The sequence below is a fragment of the Mesoplodon mirus genome (genome assembly GCF_964341445.2).
Source record: "Mesoplodon mirus genome assembly, chromosome: 10".
Taxonomy (NCBI): domain Eukaryota; kingdom Metazoa; phylum Chordata; class Mammalia; order Artiodactyla; family Ziphiidae; genus Mesoplodon; species Mesoplodon mirus.
Window position 1 is genome coordinate 20,294,348 of NC_138986.1, and position 12,269 is coordinate 20,306,616.

Genomic DNA, 12,269 nt, shown 5'->3' on the forward strand with positions numbered 1-12,269 from the left:
ACTACTAGGCATATACCCTGAGAAAACCATAATTCAAAAAGAGACATGTACCAAAATATTCATTGCGGCTCTATTCACAATAGCCCGGAGCTGGAAACAACCTAAGTGTCCATCATCGGATGAATGGATAAAGAAGATGTGGCACATATATACAATGGAATATTACTCAGCCATAAAAAGAAACGAAACTGAGCTATTTGTAATGAGGTGGATAGACCTAGAGTCTGTCATACAGAGTGAAGTAAGTCAGAAAGAGAAAGACAAATACCGTATGCTAACACATATATACGGAATTAAAAAAAAAATGTCATGAAGAACCTAGGGGTAAAACGGGAATAAAGACACAGACCTACTTGAGAATGGACTTGAGGATATGGGGAGGGGGAAGGGGAAGCTGTGACAAAGCGAAAGAGAGGCATGGACATATATACACTACCAAACGTAAGGTAGATAGATAGTGGGAAGCAGCCGCAGAGCACAGGGAGATCAGCTCGGTGCTTTGTGACCGCCTGGAGGGGTGGGATGCGGAGGGTGGGAGGGAGGGAGATGCATGAGGGAAGGGATGTGGGAACAGATGTATATGTATGACTGATTCACTTTGTTATAAAGCAGAAACTAATAAACAAACAAACAAACAAACAAACAAATCCATGCCCTCATCTCCCCTCCTATGCTCAGCCTCCATCACCTTTCACCTGAACTCTTTACTTGTCCTCTCTTCCCTTGGTCCTTTGATCTTAGATATTGTCTAACGCCTACATCCACGACTGGCCGTATGTCCTAACTTACACAAAACAGAAAACTGTTCTATAGCACCCCAATCTGTAAAGAAAATATCCAAACATTAAACACAACATTGTGAGAGCTTGAGGAACAAAAAACTAAGGGAATCAGAGAAGATTTTGTTAAAAATGACCTTGAAACTGGACCTAAACTGATTTTAAGGACATTTCAGAATACTGGACAAACTAGCTCATAAGCTACTCCATTTAGACACCATTATTACATGATGTTCCCTGAACTCCATCTAAGCCTTTGATTCTTATGAATATAACTCCCTTCCTTCTTACCCTTGATTACAGCCGTGTGCCTAAATCCTATGTGGCTTTTAGATCCTGGCTGATATACTTCCTACTCAAGGAAGCTTTGCCTTACACTTCACAATGAAGGGAATCTCTGTCAGTATTTCCCTTTGGCTTTCTGTTGCTGCCTAGCACATAAAGTTTTAAAATCAAAACACAAAGGAATATGTATAATACATATGTGTGGTCTAAAGAAAAATAATAGAACAAGCTCCCATTAATTCATTACACAGCTATAGAAATAGGCTATCACTGTATGTTGGAAGCTGGTTGGAAAAATCTCCTTAATTACATCCCCTCACAATCACAGGGAGAACCACTAATCATTGAATTTCACTTTTTTTTTTTTTTTGCAGTACGTGGGCCTCTCACCATCGTGGCCTCTCTCGCTGTGGAGCACAGGCTCCGGACACGCAGGCTCAGCGGCCATGGCTCACGGGCCCAGCCGCTCCGTGGCATGTGGGATCCTCCCGGACCAGGGCACAAACACGTGTCCCCTGCATCGGCAGGTGGACTCTCAACCACTGCGCCTCCAGGGAAGCCCTGTATTTCACTTTTAATTTCTGAAAGTATATATGTGTCCCTAAATAACAGAGCACTTAGTTCTGCCTGGTTTTGAACTATATAAATAAATGGAATCAAACTGTACAAATTTCTTCTGCTACTTGATTTTTTTCATGCAACTTTATAATTCTAAGATTCAACCATGTTGATGCTGATTACTAGTTTATTTATTTTTGCTGCTGTATATCATATTTATGAATATGCCAAAATGAAACAAATGTTACTATTAATAAGTGCTGCTATAAATCCTATACATATTTCCTGGAGTACTCCGATAATTTTCCAACTCAAAGCATTCACCCATGGGGACTTCCCTGGTGGCGCAGTTGTTAAGAATCCTCCTGCCAATGCAGGGGACATGGGTTCGATCCCTGGTCCAGAAGGATCCCACATGCTGCAGGGCAACTAAGCCCGTGCGCCACAACTACTAAGCCTGTGCTCTAAAGGCCGCAAGCCTTAACTACTGAGCCTGCATGCCACAACTACTGAAGCCCGTGCGCCTAGAGCCCTTGCTCCACAAAAAAGAGAAGGCACCGCAATGAGAAGCCTGTGCACTGCAACAAAGAGTAGCCCCCGCTTGCTGCAACTAGAGAGAGCCCGTGCGTAGCAACGAAGACCCAACGCAGCCAAAAAATAAATAAATGCATAAATAAATTTATAAAAAAAAATCATTCACTTGTGTCCTAGGAGACTGCTCTGTGCCAGAGATTGTATGAGGCCTGAAGTGGAGAAGAAAGCAGACTCACCCCTCACATAAAAGGTTAGTTCATTTGGAGAGACAGACGGTAGGTAAGTAAATACATAGAGTAGCAAATATTATGACAAGTGCCACATAAGGAAAGAAACGGAACCTATGACATGGAAAATCAGGAGTGACCTAGTTTGGAGCAGAGTAGCCAAGAAAGACTCATTAGAGACGGGTGGGTTAAACTAGGACCTAAAAAGGAAAAGAACGCACCAGCCACAAAGAGCTAAGACAGGAGCTCTTCAGGCAAGAGGAACAAAATACAGAGGTCACCATTTCAATGTCCACTAGAACTGTGAGAGCCCGCTGTGGGCTGTGGTGAACGAGGCTAATGGAGAGACCGGCCAAGGCAAAGGCCGTTCTGTGCTGAGGGCAGCAGGATCTGTTGTAAGCAGGGGGGTTTTGTCCACGTGTAACGTGCTATCTCCGAATTTACGTTCCTTGAGCGTGGGAACCAAGTCTTTTTATTTGTTTTATCTCTTGCACAGTCTTGGAGCCCGATAAATGAATGAACAATGACAGTAACAACAGTGTGCCCTCTTTGTTAGGACACTGTGCTGGGTGGAGATTGACATGAAATGAGAGGCAACCGTTGACCTAAAGCAGGTGTCAACACAGATGGGGCAATCCTCCTCACATCATCTGTCACACAAAGCCACGTGAGAGGGGCTGATGGGAGCAAAAGTCGTTACAGGCCATCATAAAGTTCTGGAAAAACTGGAGGCAGGTGGGATTAGCTTGTAAATGTTTCCAAAAGAAGTAAATTTTTAACAGAATTTGGGAGGACCAAAGGGTTACAGACGATTGCAGAGGAAGAAGGGTCAGGGCATTTCGAGTAAACAGAAAGGATGGCAGAGGAAGAAGCAGATTAATCATAAACAGGTAGCTGGGTCAGCCGGGTCAGTGGTGCCAAGGCCCCGCTAGAAGGCAGCGGGGAAAGTGGCAGCCAGGTGGCCCTAAGGATATCACCTCGAATGTTTACAATCGAACCCAACCCAGCATGTTTCTAAGTGTGCGTTACTAAATGTCGTTTAGTTTAGAGGTGGGAGGCATCTCTCTTCTGCTTCTCTCTGGTTTGGAGGGATGAGCTGATGGATGGAGTTTTTTCTTTAGGACTCAAAAGAACCCACAGAAGAAAACACCAAATGCGTTAATATGTTTATCTGCCCAGAAGTATTAGTAAAAACTGGGCCCATGTTCACAGTGATACAAAGCAGTCTCCCATCAATGGAGATTTTGGGCTGAGTCATGTGTCCTCATTTTCTAGCTCATCAGGCCTGAGAAGCCCTTCCAGGTCTGTCAGCTGGATTCTGGACACGCAGCTGAGCCTCTTTCAAAACTGCTGTCACCCTGGCCCGACTGAGCTCACTGATATCCCTTCTGAGTGCTCCTAATTCACTTCCTATTCCCTTATGGGTCAACATACAGATCACTAGCCAGAGTGTGCTGGCTTTATATTTTGAGACTGGTTATCCTGCCATACTTGCTGTGACCACTACAACCTGCCAATGATCTTTGGCACTCCAAGGATTACGGGCTTCCAGGCCATCTCAGCCTCTCGTCCATCACCTAATCTGGAGGTGTTTTTCAGCCCTTCAGACAGCTCTTCCACACGTAGCCTGTTTTTCTTATTCTAAAGCTTTGTGTTACCATATTTTCTCAGAATGATTCTACGCATCTCTTTCCTCAGCTCGCCTCATGTAACCAGCTTAAAATGTATTTCTAATTTCTACTGACTTACAGAGCAGGTTTTTAACCTTAATATATTATTTTTCTAAGGGTATTCTGCAAAGCTTCACTGAACAGCCTAGACATACAACTGTTAACAAAAGGCAGCAAACAAGACTATTCGGAATTATTCAAATTATGCTGTTGTAAACGTATAGGCAAATGTTACTTTCCATATTAACTAACTGACAAAGCCTAAATGTTCTCTGAATAGACTCAATCATTAAAACTGCAACCACAAATAGAATCCAGACAGCTTAAATCTATACTCTATTACAAGCATTCATATATATACTTAAATTTAGGTTGTGGGGAAAGGAATCATCCTTTAGTAAAACTATCACAGACTATCACTCTGAACATACTCTCTACAGGTTAAAGTTCATGTTGATAACATTAAATGTCTCAAGACATGTTTAAATGAACACAGAGCCCTTTATCTAATATTCTAGGTACCAGTTCAAATTTGGATCAGGAATGCCATTTTCCAGTGTTTCTTTATTATATGATTGCACTGAATCAAACTGTTTGGAATCCTACACTTCCAAATGAATCCAAAGTACTAAAAAGGCAATGATCTACTACTTTGATTCCTTGATTTAATCCTTATAAATTGGGTGGCAGCATAATTTTTGAAAAAGCTTTTAATGTGACTCCTGTATTTTGGTTAATTTCATTCTCCAACTGAGAATGGCATATGTTCACTGGTTTTACTACTGCACGCATGCTGATGGGGTGAATAATAAAGCATTCACAGAAACACAGCCAACTCCTTGAGTGAGGTACACTGAAAATCAGATTAACTCCACAAACACATCACCCTCTTCATTTATCTTTGTCTTAAAAAAAAAAAAAACGAACAAGAAAGGCAATCCAAATAACAGAGTGATTAACTTTGGCAGAATAAACTCACAACATAGTGCTTTTTGTAGTCTTCGGATTTTGATGGCTGTACGGTAGGCAGAGAAACGTACATTATTCAGGTCAGCTGAAATGGAAAACGGGACACATTCAAAAGCATGCTTATGATTTAACTTACATTGAACGGCAAGAATATATTTGTTTACTTCAGTGGTGGAAACGTATTATGTCTGTTCACATGAAAAGGTCTATTCCTAAAGTCTACAACATTTAAGAAAATAATTAAATGTTCATTAGCACCATGGTGAGATACTTTCCAAAGCAGTGCTACACGGATTTCAAGAAAGCATTTTCAAAAAGGAAACGGAGGGAAATGAGGAAAAGGAAACACAGCCTGTTGACTTTCCATGGCCTAATAAATACATCTCACTGTAGGCTGAGGGCCCTGCCTTCTCTACTGCTAAGAGGGATCCTCCTCCAGGGCATTTTCCCCAAGGACAATCAGTTTTCTGTCAACTAGGCTGTCCATCTCATTACTCACAAAGCTAGTCTTATTTCTATGCTCCTTCTGTCCTGATCTTTTTGCTTCCTCTGCCCTTTTATCAATCTGGGTAAAATTATACTATAATCAATACTCAAATCTTTAGAAACAATAGATTAACTCCAGTTAATAATATTGTATTGTATTTTTAAAAGTTGCTAAAAGAGTAGATCTTAAAAGTTCTCATCACAAGAAAAAAATTATGTAACTATGTTTGATGATGGATGTTAATTAGACTTAACTGTGGTGATCATTTCACATATATACAAATAGCGAATAATTACGTTGTACACCTGAAACTAATATAATGTTATATGTCAATTTTATCCTAATTTTTAAAAAAATCTTAAAGATTTAGCATCAAGTTGAGAAAGAAAAGACACTGGAATTTCTTTCTTTGTCTCCTTAAAGACAGAGTATCCATATGAGAGACTAGAAGAGTTAGAAGAAAACTCAGAAATCATCAACATTGGCCTCTTCGTTTTACCAACTAAACAATCCAGTGGCTTCTCTCTTGCTTGATCAACCTTTGCAGCTGTCCTCACCTACCCAAACAGAAGCTCACACAGAAGCCTGATATTTAAAGAGATAAAAAGGAGTGCCCCCTCCTTGCTGAAATGGGAGTGGGCATGAGAGCTTTGGGGTGCCACTCTCCCTCTCCAGCAGCACCTTAGCTCCCCCCAAAAGAAAACTCTTTCAAAGCCACTGGAATGACCTAAGGGAAGCAGCTAAATAATCAGTTCAAAGTCACATTCTACTAGAAATCTACAAGGTCATAATTCTCATCTCACGTGTTTTCATGCATTTTTATATTAAAATGAATTTAGCTTTTAATGACAGCTTAGACAAAATGAAACTAGGCAAGCTAATTTAATAATATTTACTAAATAAAAAGTGAGTGAAAAGCAAATTTAAATCAGTGGATTAGAGGCTGCTGTACTCTAATTGTTTTTGTTTTCACTCAAAGCTGAAGTTTAAGATGACTCAATATGAGAGAGGTAAAACAAATTACACTCCTTTTAAAATCAACCTTCTTTGGCTCATACCATTTCAAACCCTGCATTCTCTTAAGAAGAAAGGTAAACTCTGTTTATTGCATTGACCTTAGAAATTCAACTGCTTTCACATGCCCATGACATGATCCTTTAAACATAACATGCCATGTAAGGAAAGATGGTGACTACTGTCCATTTAAGAATATACAACTCTCAGTTGTTCAGGTTAATTCATTACTATTAACTAAAATAACACTCACCAAGAGATTGAAAGAGTTCAGTCATTTTAGGATGATCCCAAGATGTTGTCTGTGTCTGATGACTGGAAAAAAATAGTAATATATTTAAATAAAAGAATGTATAAAATAATAACTGTCACACAGAAAATATGCAAATAGGATTTTTTTTAATTCAAATGTTTAAGAATACATGCAAAATTATCCCCCGATGGATCACTCAGAAACCTGATGCCCAGTTATTACTTAATATATGAAACAATAGATTTTTATTTGAGGATTATATAATGAAACTATACATGAAATAATTTGCTTTATCTATTTCAAAAAGCAACTATTTACATCTAAATTACAATTACAACTAAAGATTAAAACCTAGATATAAAATGTGACTGTCATGGACCCTGGAGCCTCAGCCTTGATGTAGCCAGGTCAGTGTAGGCTCCAGAATAATTCTACTCACGTTCGGTAGATATAGATTCTCATTCAGAATAAATCCTCTGAGAGCAGAAGTGCTCTGAAGAGTTGCTAAACTTTAGAAGTCCTAATCAGATTTCCAAAGAACAGAGAAATAGTTTAACTGTGAATAACATCTCCACCTCACAATCTACTGAGTCTTCCCCCTCTTTAACCTTGAGTCTTTCTTTCTTCAGTGTAAATGTGCCCTTTTTCCCCGTGGAGACTCACTCAGAAACCTAGAGTTGGTACAAAGCTTATCTTAAGCGAGTCAACAAATGCAGAAAGAAGCCTTGCCAGAGCTTCCTTTATCTGACTTAAAAGTAGCATCTTCTTGAAATGAGGCTACCATAAAAATCCTCTCAGGAGAGTTTCAGGGCTATGAAGAAGACAGAAAAACCACTAGCACCTGCACAAACAAACATTATCACAAACTTTCTTATCTCATGTTTGTTCTCCTAAAGAAACCTACTGGTTCTTCTCATAGGAGCCTTTTCTCCCCAATTCCTTTCCCCTACTAAATTGAATATATAAGCCCCAAATTCCAACCTCCTTTTTGAGTTACTCATCACTGTATGCAGATTTCATCCATAAATAAACTCTTTTCTCTTGCTAATTTGCCTTTTGTCAGTTTAATTCAGAAGTCACCAGAAATTGAACCTAAGAGGGTAGAGAAAAAAAATTCTTTCTCCTCCCTGATATGCTCTTCGTGAGTATCTGGATTCTCCACTCCCCTTATATATGTGTTTCTCTTTTGTCATTTTAACTTCACACTCCTCTCTCAGGTCTCAGACTCCCCTGGTTAACCAGTTTTTTTTTTTTGTTTTTTTTTTGTTTTGTTTTTTTGTGGTACGCGGGCCTCTCACTGCCGTAGCCTCTCCCGTTGTGGAGCACAGGCTCTGGACGCGGAGGCTCAGCGGCCATGGCTCACGGGCCTAGCCGCTCCATGGCACGTGGGATCTTCCCAGACCGGAGCACGAACCCATGTCCCCTGCATTGGCAGGCGGACTCTCAATCACTGCGCCACCAGGGAAGCCCAACCAGTATTTTTTATAGGTATTGGAACAGTTTTCTTCATGATCCTTATTCTTCACTTTAGAAGCAAGTTTTTATACTTTCTCTTTTTCTGTAAATTCCAAAACTAATTAGAAGTTTTGGGGAATAAGGTAAGGGTAATAATACAGATCAATGTAGTGCTTACATTAGGTTCCTTCTTTGTGTGTGTGTGTGTGTGTGTGTGTGTGTGTGTGTGTGTGTGAGAGCAGCTCTTCAGTGGGTCAGTGGCCTTATTTAAAAATAGTTTACTGTCCATTATCTAGGTCAGAATAGAGTAATAACATTTAATAGTACTCCAAAGACTTCTTGGATGACACTCAGTTTTTATAAAACTGTTTAGTAAGCTAAGTGAAATTGCACAGTACACAAGAGACAGTGATATTAAAATATTCATACAATCAAATTTCAGGGAAATTAATGTTTAAAACCTTTGGAATATATCAAGAAGTGGGGCATGTAACTGCGAAAAGAACATAATCGATGTTATTGTACACAGGTAACAGAACCCCCAAACAACTCATAATTTGCTTTGAAAAATACTTCAAGTTTAGATTTGAAGAATCTAAACTTTAGGTATGTAAAATGTCCTGGAAATTCCAAAATCTCAAACAAAATAACATATGTTCAATGTGAAGGTCTGTCTCTGCAAGAGTTGGAAAGTTGTCTGATTCCTCCACCGGGTTCCTGACACCAATGCGAAGGCAAATATTTCCAAATATTTTGCTACCGAACACCAACCAAGTCATCATTCTACCCTTTGACTATCTAAATTGCTCCCAAAACCACAGAGAAAGCACCAAAGCTGTGTGCCCTGATATTTTTACTGTTCATAGTGTGGCCCAAAGCTTGACAGAAATGCAGAATCTCAGACCCCTAACTGTATGGAACCAGAATCTTCATTTCATCAAAATCTCAAGTGATTCATATGCACATTCAAGTTTGAGAAGTACTGACCTAAAAGGCTCCTAATATATGAGTGAAAGTACAAAATAAAAATAGAAAAGACATCTCCAAATTTTGCTAATAAAACAACCTCTTCCCTACTATTTATAAGAATTAAAGAAGAAAAAAAAGAATTAAAGAAGGATTTGCTGAAAATACAGTATAATTGAAAGAAATTCATCACAGGCTCCCAGTTTTAAGAGAGCCTACCAGTATTCACTTGATCTCGTCTCTCCTCTGGAGTAATTTCAATCCCCATGGCAACACTACTGCTCAGAGATAGACATCCCATCGTGAAGGACCAAACCAGGCTCAAGGACCAAACCAAGGCTCCAGAACCAAACTAAAACTATGAGTAATGCAGAGCCAATCTTTATACTGAAACAACAAATATAAGTACACTTTCTCTAGAGTCACAAGTGTTGTGCTTTGGCAAACAACCTCTATGGTACCACAAGGGACAAACACCACCAAGCAGTCAGACAGAGGACTGAGAATTCAATGAGAACACCCTCTTGCTAATGGCTCTTTTTAGTGAAACCAGCACTAGGAGCTGAGGGAACACACACACATTTGGCAAACAGATGGAAGGAGGGAAACGGCACCTCCCTTTGTGAATTCAATGCCAGTTGATTCATTAGGCAGAACTGCCAACGCTGAAAATAAACACAGCCTCTTGTTACAAAAGTACAACTGCAGCTTACCAAACAGCAGTTAAAAAAAAAAAAGTAGTAGATGCAGTTGGCTGTTGGATTTTCTTTCTTTTTTTTAAGTTGGGGGAGGGTTTTAAAGCAAAATCCACACTCAATCCAAAGGCTCAAAGTATTTGAACAGCTGCAGATTGGTCAGCTCATCCTGCCAAAATGCTCCCAGTCCTCCCAGAGGAGGCAACCAAAACAGAATAAAAGAAGCATTTTCCCCCCAAAATAACAACAGTTTAGGTTCTGGCCAATCTCAAATATGAAAGAGGAGTAGCACTCAATATTGTACAGCTTGATAAACAATAAAATAAAGTTGCAATTTTGTTCCTAAAGATCCTCTTTGAAAGAGGGAACAGACACAGGAATCTGTCCAAGAATAAAGCGAAAAATTAAAAAATCGAACCAAGCATCAATTAGGAGTTGAGTCCAAATCATATGAGGAAAACAACAGAGAGAATATGTAACATATAACTAACTAGGGTGCCCAGCCAGACCAGTTTTGCTTGAGTGAGGAAAAATGGTGACACCTTTGATGTGGGCCAGAAGTTAGTGAGTGATACACCTGTGTAGCTGAGATTACCTTTGGGCTATTTTCAACTCTGCAAAATGAAGAAAACTGATAGTAATGCAAATGGTATTTTGTCCACAAAAAATGCAAATTGTGTCCAGTCAAATGCAATTGATTATTGTCCTGATGGATACTGGCCAATCTGTCAGCTTTGCATCCATCCTTAATTCATTTTAGCATCCTTAACTTGACTATGAAGACTAGTACTTAGTATTCTCCTTGGAACCTGTTATAACTTCTTACCCATTCCCTTATTAATTAGTGAGTTGAACTGAAATCTTTGACATATGCTCTTTTTATATTTGTACAAGTCAAGATTTTACCTAGTTTAAATTTTATTAAAATTTTTAAAATTTTTATTTTTAATTGAGATACAATTGGCATATAACATTGTGTAAGTGTAAGGCGTACAACATGTTGGTTTGATATATTTGTATATTGCAATATGATCACCACTGCAGCATTAGCTAACACCCCTATCACATCACATAATCATCATTTCCTTTTTTGTGGTAAGAACATTTAAGGTCTAGTCTCTTAGCAACTTTGAAGTTTATCATACAGCATTGGTGTCTATGAATCACTGTTCTGTGCATTAGATCTCCATTACCTAATTTTTAAAATTATCCTTCAACACCTGGGACAGTTCTGGTTTATACCTGCTGTCACATATAATTATTAAAGTGCCCCTGTACTCTTAAGTGTCCCAGTTGGGATAACACATGACCCTAGAGTTTATGGACTTTGAGGAAATATTAAACCAGTAAGGTTAATAAGTAGCATATGCTTCTACCTATTATTATTCATAATGTATTCTCACAAGCCACAGAAAGTTAAACACAAATAAGATTGTACACCAATGAATAGAACACAAAGAATGTTGTGTCACAACACTGCCCAGTATATAAGACAATGAACCAACAGCAATTTACATGTAACGTTGATAAGATACTAATGTCTGGGCAAAGACTGCTCTGGGGAAGGTACTTTTAAAACGCATTTGTTCTCATTAGAGTGGTCTCATTTTTTCCATTAAAAGATGTTGAGATGGGATCCTGGTTATCCAAAAACTGACACTTTACCAAACACACTTACTTGTTACTTATCTCTCCAATTTTATGTTTGAAACTGGATTTTGTGGGTTTTGCCATTTATCATTCCATTCCAATTTTAAAGGTGTATAAGACAAAAAAATTGTAGGTGAGTGAGTTAATTAAAAATACAAGTGTGAGAAAAAGGATACGTATAATGCTCTGGATAAGACAATCACAGAAAGAGAAATATTTCTTCTTTGCTGTACCTAGTGAACGAGGACACACTAGGTGAGGATGTATAACATTAATTACAGTAATAGCCTATTATTTGAGCGCTCAATTTGTACCAGGTACTCTTCTAAACTCTTTCTATGTGTAACCTCAAATCCAAACAATAATTCTGAGTTTGGTGCCAATATTATCCCCACTTTACAAATGAAGAAAACTAGGACAAACTTAGATAACCTGCTCAAGGTCACAGTTAGTAAATAGTGGAAATGGAATCTGAACACAGATGGTCTGATTTAAAGCCTGAGTCCTTAATATGGAAGTGTACTTGCACGATTGTGGTTTTAAAGTATTTCTGATGAATCTGTCTAAATTTGAGTCTGAGGTCCATCATTATAATCATTACAAACAACCTCATCTCTCTTGCTTCTCTCACTCCTGGCAAAACCCAAGCATGGATCAGCTCAATTACTTGCCTTCTCTGGACGGGAGCAGCTGTGCATGAATACAGCTGGAGAAAATCATTCAACAG

The 12,269-nt window shown here is 38.9% G+C and overlaps 1 protein-coding gene across 9 annotated transcripts in view; it reads right to left on the reverse strand.

Moving 5' to 3' along the window:
* The window catches only part of UTRN (utrophin), a 527,828-nt gene that overhangs the window by 70,337 nt on the left and 445,222 nt on the right, over nt 1-12,269 (reverse strand). For all 9 annotated transcript variants that reach the window (XM_082634331.1, XM_082634332.1, XM_082634328.1 and 6 more), the window contains 2 exons: nt 6,777-6,838; nt 5,033-5,107 (listed from right to left, as the gene is read on the reverse strand). In XM_082634331.1, coding sequence (XP_082490457.1) covers nt 5,033-5,107; nt 6,777-6,838 — 137 coding nt within the window. The remainder of the gene's footprint in view (nt 1-5,032; nt 5,108-6,776; nt 6,839-12,269) is intronic.